This window comes from Meriones unguiculatus, chromosome 7 (genome assembly GCF_030254825.1).
Source record: "Meriones unguiculatus strain TT.TT164.6M chromosome 7, Bangor_MerUng_6.1, whole genome shotgun sequence".
NCBI lineage: Eukaryota > Metazoa > Chordata > Mammalia > Rodentia > Muridae > Meriones > Meriones unguiculatus.
Window position 1 is genome coordinate 43,170,645 of NC_083355.1, and position 20,931 is coordinate 43,191,575.

Here is a 20,931-nt window from a genome sequence, read left to right on the forward strand (position 1 = left end):
GCGGGCGAGAAAGGTCAAGTTCACATGGCCGCTCAGACCCATGAAGCCTGAGAGGTTAAAGAGCTCGGTCCCACGACCCAGCCATTTCCGGAAGGACCCTGTCCAGTGCTCTCCCGTCCCCCAGCCCTTCAGTTACCTTTGAAAATCGGGCAGATCTTCCTCCATATAGAAATGCACCCATTTCGGTGGTACTGGCCCAGCGCAAGTTCCATGTAGAAGAGCGGGATCCCCCCGAAGATGGCCATGATGGTGTAGGGGAGGAGGAAGGCCCCTGCGGCACGAGGGGGACAAGTTTACTTCCCGCCCACATCTGTCCCCAGAACAGCCCATGGTTGTGGCAACGAGCTCACAGGAGGCTTCCCTGGCCCTAGGGCTTTGTGACAACAAGTGTAAGCCACTGTCTGGCTGGTTAGCGTGATGGCTGACAATGTAGAGAATCACGGGGAAGGACATCTCAATGAGGACGTTTTGATCGGGTTGGCCTGTGGAAGACGTTAGTGGGGGAAGCGGAGATGAGAAGCCCCGCCCGGACTGCGGGCAGCATCACTTCATGGGTTGGGCCCTGGACTGAATGAAAAGGGGGCACTTAGCTGAGCCAGCACGTGTGCATGCGTGTAACTAGCTGCTTCCGGTTCTTGCCATGCAGAACTTGCAACAGTGAGGGACGGCAACCTGGCACCGTGAGCCATACTGACTCTCCTTAAGCTGGTTTCGTCAGGGTATTTCATTGAAGATACCGTCTTGGGGCAAATCAAAGCAAAAACAAGCAAGCAAAAACGATAGCAGGAGGAGGCTGAGAGTAAAGGGAAAGAGGCCGGGCAGGAGCCAACAGAGCAGGGGCCAGGCCGCCTCCACTTTGCTCTGATTTCCTCTCCTACCAGAAGACGCCAGCACAGTCACACTCCACAGACACTGGCGACCCTAAAACCTGACCTCTAGATTCTAGGGTTCACCCCAGGCCTCACGAAGATGTCCGGGTATGGAACAATGCTGAGCTGTCCGATAATCCACACAGGTGGAACCCGTGGAACCGGCCCCTCCTTCCTCAATATTACCTATGACTCCAGCCCCTTGACCACTGATTCTGACCAGCATGGCCATATCATTCCGTTGGGCCAGAATAATTCCTCACAGGTCATCGCTGTTTGAGAGCATGGCTAAAGATGGTAGTTTCTCACAGAACAACATTGCTCACCTGCAGCTTGAGTTTTAGGCCAGAGGGGAGTCAGCTAAGATTTTTTTATGATAACCTTCCTGCCTAAAACATGCTTCATCCCTAAAAATGCAAAGCTGATGCGACTCAGAAATACCCATGTAATTAATTACACGCTGAGCAAACCTGGCTTGAGAACCACACCCATGCTGTGGTTTTATAATGGACCTCACTTTGTGCAAAGGATTTACCTGACAAGCTTACAGTAGAACTGTCACCAAGGACCCAGCCCCTCATGCAATGCTTAGGCTAAGGTCCCGGCAAGCAGGAGAAAAGAAGACTGTGACTTTCAACCCTAGGCAAGGGGTGTGCAACCTCCCAAGCCCCAAGGAACTGTCTTCCTAGCCACAGAGTAGCCGTTAAAAGACCAAGAAATGGGCCAGGTGGTGGAGGCAAATGGCTTCAGTCCCAGCACTCGGGAGGCAGAGGCAGACAGGTCTCTGAGTTTGAGGCCAGCCTGGTCTACAGAGTGAGTTCCAGGACAGGCAGGGCTTCACAGAGAAACCCTGTCTCAAAATAAATAAATAAATAAAAATAAAAACACAAACACAAACAAAAAAACAAAGAAACAGTGTTAGGCCACAGAAGTCTGGCAAACATAAATTAATATCCCAGGCCTCCCTGTAGGTGCTTCTCAGACAGCTTGCCAAAATAATGTCCACTGGCTTGACCCCCTCTTCTTGCCCAGTATCTACACAGAGGGCCAGCCCCTACCTATCTCCCCTCCTCTGCTCTGCTCTCTCCCAGGCTCCCCAATTCACACACAGTCAACAAGGTAACTACTCTATGGCCTTAGGTTTACAAGGACGGTTTACAAGACAGGCATCTACGACGCAGGTGCACATGCATCCCTGCACGCTTTGGGCTTGGCAGTCCTGTTACACCGAAGCTGGGTTCAGCTTTGATCACATCAAGTCTGATAACTTAAGACTTTGGACCCAGAGCAGTGCCATTCTCTGACCTCACACAGGTCCAAAGGCCTAGCAGGGTCTGGAGCCTTCCAGCCCCCTCCCTGTGTTTCCTCCCACAGGCCTCAGGCCTCACACCTCCACACTCCAGCCAGCAGGAGGGAGAGACTTCCCCACAGGGTGGGCTAGTGCTCTCCTGCTTCTGACTCACAAACAAAAGCTTGAACAACACAGGATGAGAGAGGAACCCTTCTACAAATGAAGCCCAGGCAACACCACAAACCCAAGGGCATACACGGATCAGCCAACTTCATAATCGTACAGCCTGAAAGCCTCACACAGGCCCACCTTAGGCTGCCTGCTGGCTGGAGACTTGGCTGGCATGAAAGCCGAGGTTTCACGTTCTCCTCCCACGTCACTTACACAGGACAGTAAGGCTATCACTTGTCTTGTGGCCTCCCACAGGGCCTCCAGCCCCCCCCCTCCGTGGCCCGCAGCACTAACCTCCGCCATTCTGGTAGCAAATGTAGGGAAAACGCCAGACGTTGCCCAGGTCCACAGCATAGCCGATGACGGACAGGAGAAAATCCATCTTCTTGCCCCAGGTCTCCCGCTCCCCTTGGCGAATCTCAGCCACCAGGGTGATGGTGGCCCCTGGGATGGAGTGTGGAGCTTCGTCTCCAGCACTCCTGCTGGGAACTGCAGAGTACCCGTTGGATATTTGGCCAGGCTCTGCCCTGTCCCCTGGGGTGGGGACACCCTTCTGTAGAACACCATTTTCTTGACAGTCCTCTCTGTCCTTGCACGCTGACAGTGCTTTCTGAGAATTCAGGGGCGTGGTCTCCATGCTGCTGGTCAGCCAATGACACCAATGCCCATCTGCCAAGGACACAAACTAGTTCTTGGTGCTCAGCTTTGGATCTTGCCTCAGTGGTACAGTGGCAGGAGTGAGAGCTCTGCTGAAAACACACACCGAGAAAGGGGAGAAAGATTAGAGATTTGTTTGGGGTATTAGTCACCCATGCTTTTGTTTGTTTGTTTTAAGACAAGACTCGCTCTGTAGCCCGAGCTGGCCTTGAACTTCCAGCAGCTCTCCTATCTCAGCTTCCTGGGTGCTGGGATTACAGGCATCAAACCATCCCAGCAAGCTCCGTCACACAGCCCAAATGATCTTAGCTGACAGGATTACAGGTGCTGTTTTCTGAAAGCCAGGCCGTTTGCTCGGAGTCCATAAAATCAACTAAGCTTTTCAACAAACGAATGGAGGGTGTCAAACCGCCATCAAGTAATTCGAAAAGGAAACAAAACAAAAATAGCAAATCACCAAGATTACGCACAGGCTTTACTTAAGACCCAGTGCTTGCGTCATTTAGAGGGACACAAATGCCCCCTGTAGTTTATCAGTAACCCAGAGGAATGCCAGGAGAGCTTCCCTACAGAGCCAGAGAGCCCCATCCTGGATGCCAGGCCTGTGAGCAGCAAGGAAGGCGTATCTTCTGCCAGCCAGCCAGAAGGGACGGTCGTCTCTGGCCTTTAAGCCAAGCACCTGGTTAGATTTACACACCACCAAGGTGGTCTGCAGAGGAAAAGACAAGGCAACACACCCCCCTTGGGAGGTGCCGGAAGCTCTCTATCTGGGTCTTTTCTCAGCCTTCCTGGTTGGCTCCAGGAAGATTCCAGCTGCGGTCTGCAGCTGTGTCCAGTCCACCTGTGCTCCACCTTTCTGCCTTCCCATCAACCCTCTGGGCCAGGTGGGTCTCGGCTCCTCACCATTCATACTGCTTGCCACTTGCCAGCAACTTCTGGGGCTAAGCCACTTGTCACTGCAGCTGCGACCATGCCCTCAGGTGTCCCGTTCCCACGTGCCCCTGCAGAAGGCTGGACCCTGGCAGCTGCACCTTCATCTCGCTACCATGATGGGCTGTAGGGAAGGAGCTGGGCTCTCTTCTAGACCGGGGATGAGGCTTCCCCACATGGAGTAGTAACCCGAGCCCTTTTGGACTTTAAACCTCCTGCCTGCTATAAACCATTTGTAGCCAAGACTTGCCCAGTTACTTTCCATTTCTTACAAGCTCCTGACAGTTTAGGAACTAGACTATGTCTCTGCTTTGTTAAGATTGTGTCTTTCCTTTCCAGAAGTGGACTCTTAGCCCTTCTCACAATGGCAGCAATCACGTCACCCTCAAAGCCCAACCATAGGAAGAGAGTCAATGCTCTGCTCTTACCTGCAAGGGTTTTCAGGGGTTTCCCCTTTCTTTTTCCTTATCCTTTTCTTCCCTTTCCTTCTTTGATAGGGGGTTAAAAATCCCAGGCTGGCCTTGGGCTTGCCTCCTGATTCTACCTCTGAGTGCTAGACTCACACATGTGCACACATGCCTGGTTTATGCCACACTGGGACACAGGACTCTGCCCCCTGGGCGAGCACTCTCCTAGCTGAGCTACATCATCGCTGTCTGTACAGCCCACACTCTCCCCATCAACAGATGTAAAGACAAAACGACCATGGGGAGCTAGGTATACCTTAGTAGTATCTCATTTGCTTAGCATGCAGAGTTCCCCCAACACACACACACACACACACACACACACACACTGAAAAACTGTGTGTATAAATATTGTCAAAGATTAAATACAAACACCAGCAGGTGAGAGTAACAACAGTTTTGTGCTCAATGGATTTTTTTTTTCACTTGCAAAGTAGAAAATTTAGGATTTAAAAGGATTGATTGTTGCCAAAAATATTTAGAGCAACAAGGGATAATTCAGTTACATGTAGACAGATGTGCAATTATATAAGAACTCTGGGTCTACCTGCCCAGCTGTTTGGCCCCCCATCCTACCTCAACCTCGATGGTGCAAATGTCACTGTGAAGAACAGGGGTTTCTGACACATAATTCTGTGTAGACGGAGCCTTGTTCTGCTCACCTTTTGTGCCGGTGTCTGGCCTCCTCGTGCTCTCTGCTTTGTGATCTCAACTAGATTTGGTAAAGACCTTTTTCTTTGTGGTGCCAGAGAGCAAACCATGGCTTCACATGTGCTACATACGTGCTTTACCACTGCAAAAGCCCCGGCCCTGATAAACTTTAAATATAACATGCATTCCCTCATGTGCCATAAGTAACTGCTCATGGGTCTTTAATAGGTGTGTGTGTGTGTGTGTGTGTGTGAAAGAGAGAGAGAGAGAGAGAGAGAGAGAGAGAGAGAATGCTGAGATTTTAATACAGTTAAACACATGTCAAACTTAAACTTAGTTTTCCAAGTTTAAGCTAAACACAGAGGAACCTGGAGACCAAACAGTGGGTGTGGAAATTGTCCCCAAGGTGAAGATGACACAGAGCTGAAGCAACTGCTCAGGCTTGGCCCTTTACTCTCTTCTCTGTCTTGCCCGGAGCAACTGTTCCATCACCGGACAGACCAACCCCAGGACAGACCCTAGGGAAGGGAGGAGGCTCAAGAGCCCAGTCGTGTGTTCTGGACTCTGTTTTTTCCCCTGGGCATCCTGAAGCAAGGATGGAAACCTGTGGGTTGGTGCTTTCAGGGGCAACGTGTGTTTCCTAGGGCTTAGCCCCTAAGGCACGGTCTTCATTTCTTGGCAGCGGTGATGAGCAGCTCCTGGAAGGACAATATCCTAGTCTCTATTTTTATCTCAGCCATCATAAAGCTCTAGTTTCCTGAAATATCTTCCCAATGCTTTCTAACTTGATAATAAAATAAACCTGTTCTGACCATCCCTCAGGCAATAGGAGAGGGCAGGTTGCTTCTCCCCAGGGGACCGCCTCTCTCTATTGGCTTTCCTTTCTAGGGTTCTATGGCACCCCCACTTTGATCACAGCATCTGGGACACAAAGTCACAGCCCCTTTAAGCCACAAAACAAACTCCCTTCAATTCATTCCCTGCCTTTTCCAGGGGAAAACTCCTTCCAGTTACCAGTCTGTGTCCATAAGGCACCTGGCCTTCCTGGGTGCTGGCACCCTGACTATTCCTGTCTTACTGATTGTCCGGCGCCCTGCTCCGCCTCTCCCAGCACCTGCCTCCCATAACAATGGTTGAGAGCAAGCTGATCCAGGGTGGAGAAGTACAGGTTGTTAAGAAGGTTGGTTTCTAAGAATTCTCTCCTGAAAGCTTTTCTAAAAGATATTTTTATCCTGCGGGGTAGGAGGACAGCAAAAGAGGTCAGTATTACAGCGCAGACCTCCTCCTGGCAGGCTTTGAATTTACCCATGGACGGAAAACGCCCCAGAAGCATGTGAGCACCGTTGTCCCAGGCTGAGCAGAGAGCAGGTTGCGAGTGGCACCCCAGCACCCGACTGTTTCAAGGCTTCGGTCTGCCCTCACCCACCACCGCCGCAGCCCCCGCCCTCCTCCCCAGTGGCAAGGCAGCTGACTGGCTAGTTAATGGTTGGCTTTCTGTCCACACTCCTATCTCCAGGAAAATTCTCTCAGTTCATTCCCAGTTAGTTCAAAAGTGTTCCTGGAGGTGATGCTCTGCGGCAGAGGGCTTGCCTGGTGTGAGCCTTGAGGCCCTGGTTCTATCGCCAGAACTGAAAAAAGCTGTAGGACAGGGAGGCAGAGAGAGAACCTGTTTCTATGTAAACTTCTGGTCAAATCTCCATTTTTCCTTTTCACAAACTGTCTCTGTAGCCAGGGGAACCAGCGTCTGAGCAAGCAAGTAATTATAGCAATTAGTCATAAAATATCCAACCGCCCTGGAAATGACTGTGACTCTTACACGTTAACCGCCCGTCAGCACATTCTAAGTAAAAAATATTCTGGGAGTTTTGTACTTTGAGTTTACCTGTCAAGATCAAAGCGAGTTCACCTCTCAGGATACTCAAGTGCATTTCCATTTTCAAACCCAAAACAAACCTGCAGCATGATTTATGGGCTGAATGCTGAGATAAGATTAATTACAGGTCATCAAGCCAAGTGGCAATTTGCATTCTCCATGAGGGAGGAGGGAGTTCTCAAGGCGCCTACCAAGGCTGGCAGAGCCGTGGGGCTCAGGCAGCAATAAACACCGAACCTACTCCAGAGCGGCACAGACTCTGCCTGGCACGATGGTCCTACCACCCTCCTCCCCGGCCAAAATGTATGGCGACGCTGGGAAGCTGGCACTGCTGGGAGAAGCCAAGAAACACGGGATTCCTGCCCCCTAACCACACACACACACACGGCAGGTGGATGTCCCTCATGCTGTCCCCAAAGCCACTTAGGAGTTTGTGCCCCAGGACCTTGCTACTCCGATTCCTCCTCTTGGGCCCCACCATGTAAAGTGCTGGCTTGCATTTGTGCCCCCTGAGGGGCTGTTGGGCGTGCGAAGATGGGTAAGCATCATAGGTGGCAGCCCTAAGGACCCCTTTTCCCCATCAAGTGAAAGCAGGGGACGTGGGGTGTGAAATGAACTCGAGTTTAGATGTGATCTCCGAGGGCACAGCTGCCCCCTTATGCAAAGGAGTGCTTGTCTGAGACATGAGTCTGTTCTCTGGAATGCAGTGAATAGGGAACACGCCTCAGGGTGGTTTGGGCAGTTACTGTAAAAGGGGCATCCCAACTTTTCCACAGTGTATAGAGGAGACATCTCGACAGATCCAGTTATGCCCAAGGGCAGTCAAAAATATAATGGGTTATCACACACTATTAAAGGGCATCGGGGTGGGTTTGGCACAGGCAAGACCCTTCGGCCAACAGAAGCAGCCATCCATGCCTAGACAAGAACTGTCTCCGGTCATTTAAGGGCTCTGTGGCCAAGGGTCCTTTCTGTTTCACACATCTACGCTGACAACCCAGATCTATCACTGTGACTGTGACCACACTGCTTAACATCTCTGAGCCTCTTATTTTCTCCCTCTAGAGTGGATTAAAATGAAAATTAAATGTGGGGATTAAAGAATGACAAATGCTGGACTTAGCACTAACAGCACACGGGCATCAACGAGTGACGAAGGGCGTTTCCGTGCCGCCATCACGTGTGACACCCATTTTGCTTCTACTTCACGTTCTATGTAGGCCCTAATGGGCTTTCAGCCCGGGGTTCTGGAGGCCACAGCTGGAGCCTCACTGCCTTTCATACTTCTCAGCCCAGACACCTGGTCATCTGGTAAACGTGAAAACAGGTACTTGGGCTGTGCTCCAGAGGTCTGTGTTGGAAGGCACATTACCAAGGCCCCAGATTATCCCGGGGTGGGCCCTGGAACACATCCACACATTTATATACGCACTACATCCTTAGAGGCCTGGCGAGAGACGCTCTGCCTCCCGCATGAGCTTCCTCTTTGCATCCTAGCTCCAGATAAGCCCTGAAGAACAGCTTGATTGTCACGCACATCCTTGATGATGTGTGTCGCCTCGGGCCCCTCTGGAAGCAGTGCCTGGCTGTGGCCTCAGGTCCTGCTCTAGCACTTGTTTACTGGAATGAGCCATATCCGGCTCTCCTCATGGAGGGCCTGCCTCAGGCTCTGGGCGTGACGCAGATCCTTGCTGTCCTGCAGCCCACCACAGCCCAGAAGAGGCAAGCAAGCATTTCTTCCCCCATGGTAACTTACACAGGCCCAGGGTCCCACCCTAAGGGACCTCCTACTCCCATGGTCTAGACCCGCTGTGTATCCCCAGGTGGAGGAGGGGACATCACAGCGACAGTTCCAAGATTCTAGCAGAGCAGGGCTGAAAAGTCAGGATCAAAGATGAGCCTGGAGGCTTTGACTTTGAGACAAGCACAGGCAGGTGCGGCCTCTACTGCCTGTGCTCAGAACGCTCACTTGCCAGTGGCTGTTTGGAACTGGGAGTGTATTTCCTACTCACAGAAGTAAATGTTATGGAAACAACCCCGTAAAATACAGCACACAGCTGCTAGAACCCACCAGAAATCATGTTATTTAACCCTCTTTCTGGTTCTCAGAGGAAACTAAAGCAAACCTGTCCACACAACCTGGGGAGGTGTCTTCTAGGCCCCTGATGGGCTTTTCAGGTTGCCAGTTGGAATTCTTTATCCCATTGAGCCCAGTTCCAAACCAGCCCTGGTGGCTTACACCTGTAATCCCAGCACCTCAGGGCTATCCTGGGCTGGAGTGGGACCTAGTTGAAGAGAACAAGAGGGAAAAAGGATTCACTTCACAACTTAGAACTTTTAGCAGAAGACAAAACTGTTTGTACTTTGTTGCTGTCACATATTTAAATGTGGACAGGACAAAGAAAGTGGGCTGTGAGCAAGTGGCAGGAAAATGCCAGTTTTTAAGCACTTTCAATCAGGTTTGTTTTACGGTGCTGGGGATGGACCAGCCTAGTGCTCTATCACTGAGCTGCACCCTGGCCAGAAGTCAAGATAAAACAGTGATGTCTCCCTCCGCAGCACAAGCATACTAAAGACACTCCCGTGTGACACAGATGTGATTAGATGCACAGCAAGCAAGGGGAGGGAGACAGAAGAAAACCAACTTAGCAAGGGGCTAGGGAAATGGCTCAGTGGGTGACGCTTGCTGCATGGGATCCCCAGAACACACCTAAAACCAGGGCAGGGGGCAAGTCTGTAACTCCAACACTGAGTTGGTGGTCGTGGGGAGGGGGCATGGATACGGGAAACCCCTGCCCAGGCAATCTAGTCCAAACAGCAAGTTTCAGGTTCACTGAAAGACTGTCTGGAATCACAAAGTTAATAAACGATTGAGGAAGACACCAGTCCTCAACCTCTGGCCACATGTGCCCACACAAGCACATGCACCCCCCCAACACACACTCATGCATACAAACACATGCACAGGGCCACACAAAAACAGTCCCTGACCATCCTCCTGTCACCTCTCACCTGGCCTGGGCTCCAGATTCTCAGAACATCCCGCTGTTTCCTGAGCTAGCCAGGAAGCACCTTCCCAGAGGAAAGGTCTCTGTCTCTGTCTCTCTCCAGGCTTGAAGAGCTATTCCCCCACTGAGCTGTTACTCACAGGTTGGCACTTTCTGAATGTGTACCAAAGTCACTCCCAAGAGCTCGGCCTGGAAATAAGGTGCCTGTGTTGGCCTGTGGTGGGTCTCATGCCCACCCTAGCGGCCCCTCTGTCCCCTGGGACACCCAGGCATGCCGGGTTTCTACTTAAAGATTAACTTGATCTATTTTTCCACCTGGGTCTCTTCTAGGATCTTTTTTTTTTTTTTTAAGGATGCTGTTTTGTCTGAGAAGGAAGTTCCTTGGAACTGACCCCTGAAGGACAAGCTTCCTCAAGTAGAAATAAGCAGGGTTTTTTTTTTTTTTGGTCAGATGCTGATGTTCCACACAGGCCTGTTTGGCTGGACACAGAAAACCTCAGAGGGAGGGGCCCAACCCAGAGACCAGCGTGTGTGTGCACCTAGAGGTCCACTAGCCCTAGGTCAGTTAGCACTAACTGACCTAGTTAGGAACTAACTCTTCCCTTAGCTGGGTGCAGGCACAGAACCTCACCGTCTGAACACGCAGAGCCCTCGGCCAAAAGACAAGAAGATCCCAGAAGGCCTCCAGCTCGCCATGGTGTCTGGGAGGGTCCCAGCCCTTAGGTACTTTGCATCATGACTGCAATTTGTGCTTTCTTCAAGAAGGGAGGTTAAGACCTCTGCCCAAGAGCGTGGACATCATGTTTCCCAGGCCCCCCTGTTCCTGCTTACTCAAAGTCCATGAACCCCAAAGGACCTCCAGCGTTACTAAAAACAGCTAAGGCCCTATTTGCCTTCCCAACACGAAATGACTGTGCAGTTTCCCATCTGGCCGTTGGCATCTTAAATGAAGAGCTAAGTCATGACCATATCCTGCTAAGGCAGTAATCCAAAGTCAAGCCCGGCTTCTTCAGGCAGCCCGGTGTGCCCAAGGACACCACTCAAGTCTGACCAAGAGGCGGCTGTGAACCGGCGCTCTTTCCAGAATTGCCTGTGTTTCTGTTGGGCAGGGGCCACCCAGGCTACTTTGCAAGCCTGCCATAGACAGTGCCCAACCCAGCTCCCTACCCCTCGCTGCTCACTCAGCACCCTCCTTCCATAGCCACTGCCCATCTGGGAAATTCTTCCACATGCTCCACCCCCAGGTTCACAAAAACGCACAAATGATTCTAAACCCCACTCCCAAAGAGGAATTTCTGAGATCTGGGAGTCCATGAAGGTGTCAACATAGTCCATCTCCCCTTCCTCAAATGTATGCTTGTATGTGAGTGTGTATGTGTGTAAATGATTCTTTTTTTTTTTTTAACTGGACTGAAATGGGCTTGAATGCCCGTGGGGAGTTATCACTCTGGAATGTCCTGGGAAGGCCACCAGAGTGTCATGCATCCCAGGTTTGCTGTGGAGGAGTTTCAACTTGCTCTTGTCAGGCCTAGTAAGAAAAGCTCCAGAAGCAACCCAGCAAGCTACTTTGGGGTGGAGGTTTTGTCTTGCTTTTGAGGCAGGTCCTGTGTAACCAAGGAGAGCCTTGAATTAGCTAAGGAGCTGAAGACGACCTTGAACTCCTGAGCTGCTACACACCTTCACAGCAGGCAGAGTCAGGCTTTCTTTTTCTCTCTTCATCGCGCAAAGTCAACACATTGCTAGAGCAAAGACGATTCAGAGCTTAACTGCCGAGGCTCGGTATGCAAACCCCTCTCTTCCCATGTGGTAGGAGGCCTGCCCAGGGTCTGAAGGACGCTGGCTTCAAGCCTCACAGCTGCCCCAAATAAATAAGATTTCCCGCACTGCAACAAAGCCCCCACCAGCCTTGGCTGGGGCAGTCCGTCTTGACAGGGACCGGGGTAGGAGAAAGCACACACACACACCTGCAGGTGTCTGCAGCTCCACACGACTGAAGGCCGTGGGAGCCGGTCCCCCTCCGCTCCCACCCGCCTGCCACCAAGGCTGCCCCAGCCCTCTGCTACATTTAAACAGGCCTGGCGTTACTTTCTTAGGCATGTTTCCATGTAACTGAAAACACATTAAATATTTGATCTCTCCCTTTACTACGACGAGAGCTAGCGGCTCCATAAATAATCCATTGACCTGGTTCATTTTTCTGGACAAAAATTGATCATAAAAATACATACAGAGAGACGTTTACGTTGCCTGGCTCTTAAAAAACTCTACCCTTCAAATTCTTGACAGAAAAAAAAAAAATAATTCAATACGCACCCCCCCACGCACACACTTCATGCAAAAAGGAAGTCTCCTTCGCGGTCATCAGCTTTTTAGAAACAGTTTCGATGTACACCCCCGCCCCCAGCTGGCTGCTCACTCCGGGGACGGTGAGGCACGGCCCACTGGCGTTTCCCGAAATTCTGAATGGCCTGCGAGCTGAGCCGGCGCGCGCTCCCCAGCGAGCCACCCGAGCGCACGGAGGCTCAGCCCTCCGAAGTGTCACCCGGAGACCCGTCCGGCTCCCTGGGCTTTTGTGCCTGTCGCCCTCTCTGCACAAAGCCACCAGCCCGCGACCCAAAAGGAAAGCCCCGGCACCACCCACGCCGGGGAAACTACGCCAACTTTTGCCAAAGAGCGAGGCTGCGCCAGGCCAGCGCCGCGCGCCTCGGCGCCCAGCGGCTCCCTCGCCGGGACCCCGCGCGCGGCAGACAAAGGCGCCCCGAGCCCGGGCGGCCGAGCGCGGGCCCGAGGCGGGGTCGGAGCCCGGGGAGGACAGGGAGAGCACCCACCTGCGGCGGCGCGGCGGCGCTCCCGGGCTGCGCAGGCGGCGACCCTCGCGCCCTCGAGGCACCGGCGCGGCCGCTGCACTGGCGCCGCCCGCCGCGCTATTTGTACCCGCGGCCCCTCACATGGTCTGATCTCCAGATAGCCGCCGCCAAAGGGCTCCGCAAGACTCTTTGCGTCACTTTGAGACCGGAGAACTTTGTTTTCTCCGCGGCCGCAGCAGCTCGGCTCCGGCGGGAGGGGGGAGGGGCGGGGTCCGCGCGGCCCGGACGGTGGGAGGGGGGCCAGAGCCCCCCCCACTTGCTCTCTCCTCCACGCTCACACAGTCGTGCACACACACACACACACACACACACACACACACACACACTCCTGCGCGCGCGCGCGCACACACACCAGCCAGGGCGCAGGGCTGGGCCGGGCAGGGCGAAGGAGCTGACTCTTGGACTTGTGTGGCGGGAGGATGCTGCACAACCCGAGGTTCGTTTTCCTCCCTTCCCAAACCTGCCCCCTGATCGTGTTTAGGTCCCGCTCCGGGTCACTCGCCGGAGCGCCCTTCCCTGAGCGCAGCCAGGCCCCTCCGGGCGACCCGGACCCCCTTCCCAAGGACTTAGGGACCCCCGACTTTGTCGCGGGTCCTCTCGTGGGGCGAGGGCTCAGCGGGGACCTCGCCCCGGGCGCCGCCCGCAGCTGCCCCCAGCAGCCACCCAGGCACAGACGGGAACGTTGGCGCAGAGAACACCGGCGCTGGTCTGCGGGAGCCGCCTGTGCCCGGCGGGGTTGGGCACCGGGCAAACTACCAGCCTTTGAAAGCCGCTCAGCGTTTGAACCGGAGCACATTGTTTCCAAGTCTGTGCGGATTGTTTTGTTTACACACACAGAGACACACGCGCGCGCGCGCACGGCATACAAAGGAATTTAATGTCAGGACATTCCTTTTTCTCACCGAGATTACGAGAACTTGAAAAGGGGCAGATGCGTTACTTGTGTTTGGACTGTGTCTGAGGCGGGGGAGCCAGGACCGGGGCTGGCCAGCCTGTCCGCCCTCATCCGGCCCGGGAAGTGAGGGAACATCAGAGCTAGGAAGGAGATAGTGATGGCGGGTCTGTGGCTGCGAGAGCGCCCCAGCCCCTTTGTTCCACGGGGGCCTGAACCCAGACATCAGAAGCCGCAGCCGGCTCGAGCTGGCACCAGGAAGGGCTGCCCGGCTCGCGGTCCGCAGGTGTGGGCGGCTCCCGACCGCAGGGAGCGTCAGCACGAGGCTCTGGTGCCACCTAGGCGCCAGGCCCGGGGACTGCAGGACAGGCGGAGCCTTGACCAAGACCGGGGGCTGGGGGGACCGGACTGATGAAGCGACCCTGGACAGGCCTGGCCATCCCATGACCCCGACAAATCCCAGGGTCACACGGCCCTCACCGGCTCCTCCCTCTGAATGAACCCAGTGCCTGTCTGTGGTCCACCTTCAGTGCCCGAAACTCCTGTGCGGACGCAAGGTTGACAAGAGAAGGCGGTTTTGAGGAGGGCCCAGGCAGACAGAGGAGCAGGGCCGACTTCAGCAGCAGTTTAGGCTCTCCCCTGCCTCGCTGATTGTCACAATGTGGATTCGGTGTCACCGGCTCAGTCCTGACCCTCCCAGGCCTTGTCTCCTCCTGGCTGGCTGCCTCCCCCTTCTTGGTCCTGCTTCATTGTGTGTGCTGGGTGTTGGTGGCAGTCCTCCCTACAGGATGAGATAGATCCGCGCTCAAACCCTTTGCTTGTGGGTTGCAGTCCCTTAACCACAGGGTCCCAGGCCTTGTCCTGGAGAGTGATGGCAACGGTAGTCCAGTGGGGTGGGGGGGGAATGAAGGGCTCTCTCCACAGGAAAGGCACGGTTCATCTTCCCTTCAGTTGGGACCAACCCTGGGACGTCTCACCTCTTCCTCCTTAGCTGAGGATGGTTAGAAAGGTAACCCAGCTACCCACACCATGGCTCATGGTACATGCACGTCCCCTGCCATCATGCACACCCGCCCTTTCTCCCCTTCTACAGACCCAGCCCCTCTCCCTGCAGAGCTGCTTGGCTAGGCTGCCCTGCCTTCCCATACATCCTGCCTTCCTCCCCCACGAAGCACTCGTTTCTGACAGTTGGTGGGCACACAGGGAGGAAATGCCAACCAGAAACCCACAGAGGCCTTGCCCTGGGTTAGCACATGGGTGAAGCTATAGAAATGGCAGAGGGGCTGAGGAGACTTTGGTGGGTGGGAGAAAAGCCAGGCATTACTCTTTGCTCACTAGCTCCATCCCAGAGACAAGGGGTGAGGGGGCTAGGGGGGCTCAGATGCTACATGCAGCCATCTTCCACAGCAACAGACACATGTTAAATGCACTTGAGCACACGCACATACCACCATCACCACCACCACCACCACCACCAAGAAGACAAGCTGGAGTCCCAAAACCCAGCAATTATCCCGTGTGGATATGGCCAGGACAAAGCCCTGTGAATGCCAGCCACTCCCTCCGGAAGCTCTCTCAGGGCCATCCTTCTTCTGTCTGTGCTCTGTTTACACAGTGACAGAAACGGAAGCCCTCCCTTCCTCCTGGGCTTCTTCTCAGGCCCAGGAAATGGCTACCTCCATCCTAGAGACACGGCTCTAATAGTACCCTTCCCCCTCAGGGAAATCTCTTGCTTCATCGTAGGCCTGGGATCTCTACAGCAGCCACCTGAGGGTGACCTCGCTGATCAAGATGGAGCCAGATGAAGGGGTGCCAGGGAAGGCTTGGTTAGTGTTAGGGGGGACCAGGCACAGCCCTGAAAATGGCAGGAAAACGTGGGTGAACTTTGTTCTTAGTCACTTTTTTTCTGGCCTCTTCTTAATCATTTCTCACAAGTCTGATGCCTCGTGAGCATCATGAGCATCCTCCTGATGCCACAGCACCGTGACTCCCACCTCCTGCCTGAGCCTCACCGGCTGTCCTCACTTGAGTGGTCCTTCCTCTGCAGGCCCTAAGGCTGCATCCTGCCCTCACAGGAGCACTCACAGGAGCACTCCGGGGCCAATGGTAACAAAGCTAGACTTCCCTGGAGCATCCTGATCAGTGCGCTCCCACCAATACCTCACTGGGCAGCTTTGGAGTCATGAATAAAAGTACTTGTCACTTTAGTGTTGATCTGAGTGGCACTTGCTGTTCCTGCTGACCGGTTACTCGGGAGAAGGGTGGGAGCAGCTAAGGTGGCAGCTAGCAGGGGCACTTATATTCGAGGATTCGGGGTCAGGAGATGTCACTTCCAGGGCTTTAAAACAGCATCTGTCTGTGTAGTCCAGGCTGAGGAAAACTTCCTGCCAGGCTGAGGTGGCCTCACTAAGTGCTGGCTTTGAACCATGCTCCTGGCTTTGAACCATAGTTTTTTGTGTATGTGGGATGGATGTCAGAGGTTGATCCTGGTATCTTTCTAAGCTGCTCTACAGGGGTTTCTGAGACAGACTCTCTCCTGATCCACGGTGCTCCATGGAACCTGTCTTGCCAGCACTGGAGTTAGAAGCAGACACGGGCCTGAACTTGCACCACGTGCCTTCCCAGTGCCTCTCCGTCTCCGGAGCCCGGCCTACTAGATTCCCTTAGTTAGGGCCACCTTCTGATGGCAGCTGGTTTCCCACTCTACCTCGGTGGGGAAGTCAGAGCACAGAGTTCCAGGAAGGTCCTAACACTGTGTGTACAGATGTGCATAGTGTTCTGCCTCTAGATGGCCCTGTCCGTCACAAAGCATGGATCCCCCCCTGCTGTGAATGCACAGGACTGTCAAGAGTGATGGGGCAGCTGCTTGCGAGTCCAACCTGGCAATCAAAACCAGCCTTTAAGGTTGCAAAGGGAACCACGGCATAACACAGGCGGCCTGGGCTGAGGGTTGAGGATGGCACATGCCTTTAGACCCAGCCCGGGAGTCTGAGGTAAGAGAGATTCTGTGTCCTACAAGGAATGGGCAGAAAGAGATGGAGGAAAGGGTGGGGGGTCTCACACAGTGGTTAAAACTTCAAGCAGTTTGATGTGAGAGTACCTCAAGACTTACTGGTAAGTGGGGGGATGAAGGCACAGAATAGGGGGTCATGCACACTCTTTCAGAGCTGTCTCTTCTCAGAGACAGAGAAGAATCAGGACAGTGTAGAGGCCTTGGTAAGAAAGACTATCGGAGGTGGGAAGAACTCACTGTTCACGGTGCATCTTTTGAAGAATATTCATGTGTATACATAGATATACGTAAACAAGTGCATTCATGTGCGGGGGGAGGGGGTGAGTGCCACACGTGGGAAGTGCCCACCACAGAGGCCAGAAGAGCGCGTCCAGTTCCCTGCAGTGGCGGTGAGCTGCCTGGGGGGACACTGGAGACCCACACAACCAGAAGATCTGGCAGTGCTCTATACCCCTGTGCACTTTTCATCCCGTTAAGAACCCGCGGTAGGGGCTGGAGAGGCGGCTGGGCGGGTGAAAGCACTTGCTGTTGCGGAGGACCCGGGAGGTCCTTCGCATCCATCATGGCGGCTCACAACCGTCTGTAACTCCTGTTCTAGGGGATCCAATGGCCTGCTGGCCTCTACAGGCACCAAGCACATGGGTAGTGCATACACATACGTGCAGGCAAACACTCATACACATAAAATGAAAATAAATATTTTTAAAAAGGAATTTTGAGTAATGCCTTTATAATTACTTTTCCAGAAAAGCGGGTTTTGTACCTGCTAAGCAAGACGTCTACCAGAGTGCCATGGTCCTGCGCATTAGAGCAACATTCTTTATTTTAAATAATACATCAATAACTAAGACAAATGGGGAGGAGAGAGGCGTCCTAGGAGCCCAAGCCTCTTGCAAAGCAGGCAAGCCCTGCAAGCTACCGGCTCCCTAGACACCGTAGACAATGGCCTTGCACATTTGACTCCTCACCAGCGGTGTCTGTGTGTGTGACAGGGAGGATGCTGAGAGCCTCATGGGGAGGCCAGTGCTCTGCTGAGGAGCTCAGGGCAGAAGCCAACGGAAGCCATCTCTCTGCCTCTCTTCCCCTTTCCCTCTCCTGTCTGAGCTCTCTTGAGCTCTCCTTGCCCCACCCCCACTTCATGATAGCCAGGGCATCTGCATCTGGGGAGCTCTCTACAGCCCCTCCGTGGAAAGCTGGTTACCCTCCTCCCGAAGTCTGGAGTCTCTGTGGTCAGCTTTCTGCAGCCTCGGGCTGTCACAGTCCCCATGGCGCGGCAAGGAAGCCTCACACACAGTCACTTTCCCTTTCAACAGCTTCTCTCCTGCCTCAGCGACAGACTTAGCTGGCGATCAGTGAATTGTCTCAAGGGCCCAGGGAGCCGTTAGTGCCATACCGGGCATTCGGGCATGCCAGAGAAGCTTGGGAGCAAGGGTTTAATAAAAGCTGTCGTTTGTTGAACATCTTCTAGATACATACATAATGTTCTGTCCTCTTCCTACCCTATAGTTAAATGCTAGATTATTAAAAATAAATTAGTGTTACTCGTGTTCAAATCATGCTTTCATGCCTAATGAATTTTAAGATAATTTTTTGTTTGTTTGTTTTGTTGGTTTTTCTGAGACAGCATTTCTCTGTGTAGCCTGGGCTGCCCTGGAACTTGCTCTGCAGGCAAGGCTGACCTCGGACTCAGAGATCTGCCTGCTTCTTTAAGATAACTTTTTAATATGGGTGATATGGAAACAGGTTCAGAGAATGTCAGTGGCTTCTCCAGGCTTCCACTGCCTCCAGGCCCAATCACCAGGCCGGCTTGTCCATCTCATCTTCCGTCTGCTCTTCCTTTGGGCTAAGGGCTAACTATAAATAGGAAAGGCTCAAGCCAGAAGAAAGCTGAGCGGGCCTTTGCTCATCCTTCTGCTTGTCTCTGGGAGCGCCCAGTCCTTGTGCAGGCCCAGGCACTTAAGAATGAACACGGACTCATGCGCTTTGTCCCTGTTCAGCTTGTCCCCGCCCAGCTGCTGATAGGGAAGCAGGTTCCAAATAAACTTTTAACGGATTACAGCCAACGGAGTGTGAGGTGCATTCAGTCAGTCAGCCTCTGATAGTTACTTGGAGCCAGATATGTGGGGAGACAGCTCCTGCCCTTGGGAAGCAGGCAGGGAACACTGCCTGGGGGGGGGGGGGCAGACAACAAGCATATACATAAATAAATAAATTCAGAAGGCCTTAAATGCTGCAATGAAAATAGCAACGGGGCAGAGGGACGGGTGTCCAGGGGAAGAGGGTGGCAGGGAAGCTGGCTCCTTAGATGGGGTGATCTGAAGGCCTTTGACACCAGCACTCTGCATCCTCAGAAGCCAGTCACGGGAAGACTGGAAGGAAGAGCGCTAGGACAGCGGAAGAGTGGGGAGGCAGAGCTGGAAATCAGACTGGAGCCAGGTGAGTGAGAACACCAGGTCTGGAGAGATGAGCTGGCTGTGCCTTTGTGTCCCCGTCATCAAAAATGTCCGAGCATAAGTTAAGGACTTGTGTGGATTTTGGAGATGTTTCGGAGACACAACTCAGCCTAGGGAAGTCACTCCAGTCCTTCCACTTCTGCTGTCCCGGCCTTCGGACAGATGGTCTCAGAAAGCAACTGTCGTGGGGCAGCTGAGAGAAGGGAGCAGAGTTCACGCTCCAGAGTTCACGCTCCCCATTTCCAGCTGTGCTTCAGCATAAGGGGAGCCTCCATCGCTCAGCAAGAGCGTGAGCCAACAAGGGGGCCTGCGCCCTCCCTCAGGCTGGTGTGAGCTGGTTGTCCCTCCCTCCCCTCTTCAGGAATGTGGGAAAGACTGAGAGGAGGAGGCCATGAAAAGCACGGAAGTTATGAACATGTTGTCCTAAGCATGAGAGGGCTCATCTGAAATCGCTTTAAAAAAGAGTCGGCAAATGGCTAGCTGCAGCCATGGTGAGCAGCAAGGCACTGCCCTCCCACCGGCAAGTGCCTGGCCGTGCCGCACATGCCGCATGTCCCATTATCAGGACTTGGTTTCTGGCACAGTCAGCGTGACTCTCAAGAGGTCTCAGCACTGGGGGGAGGGGTCCAGAGCAGCACTTTTTTTTTTGTTTTTTTTTGAGACAGGGTTTCTCTGTGTAGTCCTTGGCTGTCCAGGACTCACTTTGTAGACCAGGCTGGCCTCCAACTCACAGAGATCTGCCTGCCGCAGCCTCCCTGAGTGCTGGGATTGCAGGTGTGTGCCACCACGCCTGGCTTCAGAGTCACCAACTTTGCCTTCTGGTGATGCAGTAGGGAGGTAAGCCCCCTACCTTCCATTTCAGGCACCCTGAAGACAGGGCTGCAATTCTTTGCTTCTGCTTACCAAATCTTTTTTTTTTTGAGCCAAGGTCTCACTATGCAGTCCCTGGCTGACCAGGAATTCAGCCTGTAAACCAGGCTGGCCTTTTGAACTGAGATTAGCTGGCCTCTGCGTCATGAGTGCCGGGATTACAGGGTCTCATTCTCGCCCAGGCTAGCCTCAAGCTCTCAGCAACCCTCTTGTAAACCTCCAGCGTGCTGGGAACATAGGTATGCACCTTCACATGAGCGCGTCTGGACCCTGTTTTTGTTTGAAAAAGCAAATGGCCTTTATTGTTTGTTTTTATCATTTGGTTTAGGACTTTCGCATCCATGTTTGTGGTTGAAGTTTACATGGCTTTTATCAGTTATGCCAGACTGAAATAGTAATTACTACTACTAATAATTACTTGGGCCGTCAGCTTGTTTATTGTGTGATGTGTACCCCTGACGTGTGCGCACGTGGAGGCTGGAGGTCAATGGCGGAGATCTACCTCGTCACTCTCCACTTAGTTTTTGAGGCGGTCTCCCTGAGCTGTTTCTGCTGGACTGGCTGGCCAGTGGCCCCCAGCACCCACCTGTCTCCTGGAGCACACTGGCCTCAAACCTGCTACATAGCCACAGAGGACCTCTACCTGGAATTCCTGATCCTGCTGCCTCTACCTCCTCCCAAGATTCGGGGTCACAGGTATCAGCAACCGAGGCCACTCAGGTGTCTTTGTAATCTTTCTTTAGTTTGCTGAGTCTTAAAAGATTTGCTAATTTGCTTTCACTTTTAAAAAGAACTTTGTGGACCCATTTAGCCTCTGCAGGTATCTCTTCCATTTCTTCCTTCAGGCTCAATCCCTTCTGATCTGGAGATGTAATTGCACATACTGTAATTGTCATTCCGCTTTTCCTGTGCAATCTCT

General features: G+C 53.2%; 1 protein-coding gene across 4 annotated transcripts in view; it reads right to left on the bottom strand.

Moving 5' to 3' along the window:
• Positions 1-12,927, bottom strand: part of Slc6a4 (solute carrier family 6 member 4) — a 30,753-nt gene extending 17,826 nt beyond the window's left edge. The window contains exons 1-3 of one of the 4 annotated variants that reach the window (XM_060387264.1): positions 12,746-12,927; positions 2,626-3,077; positions 137-271 (exon numbers count right to left, since the gene is read on the bottom strand). In XM_060387264.1, the coding sequence (XP_060243247.1) occupies positions 137-271; positions 2,626-2,968 (478 nt within the window). In that variant the 5' untranslated portion in view covers positions 2,969-3,077; positions 12,746-12,927. Of the gene's footprint in view, positions 1-136; positions 272-2,625; positions 3,081-3,891; positions 4,091-12,745 lie in introns of those variants that run through there. The other 3 variants (XM_060387265.1, XM_060387267.1, XM_060387266.1) reach the window with 3 other exon arrangements.
• Positions 12,928-20,931: the final 8,004 nt, after the last annotated feature.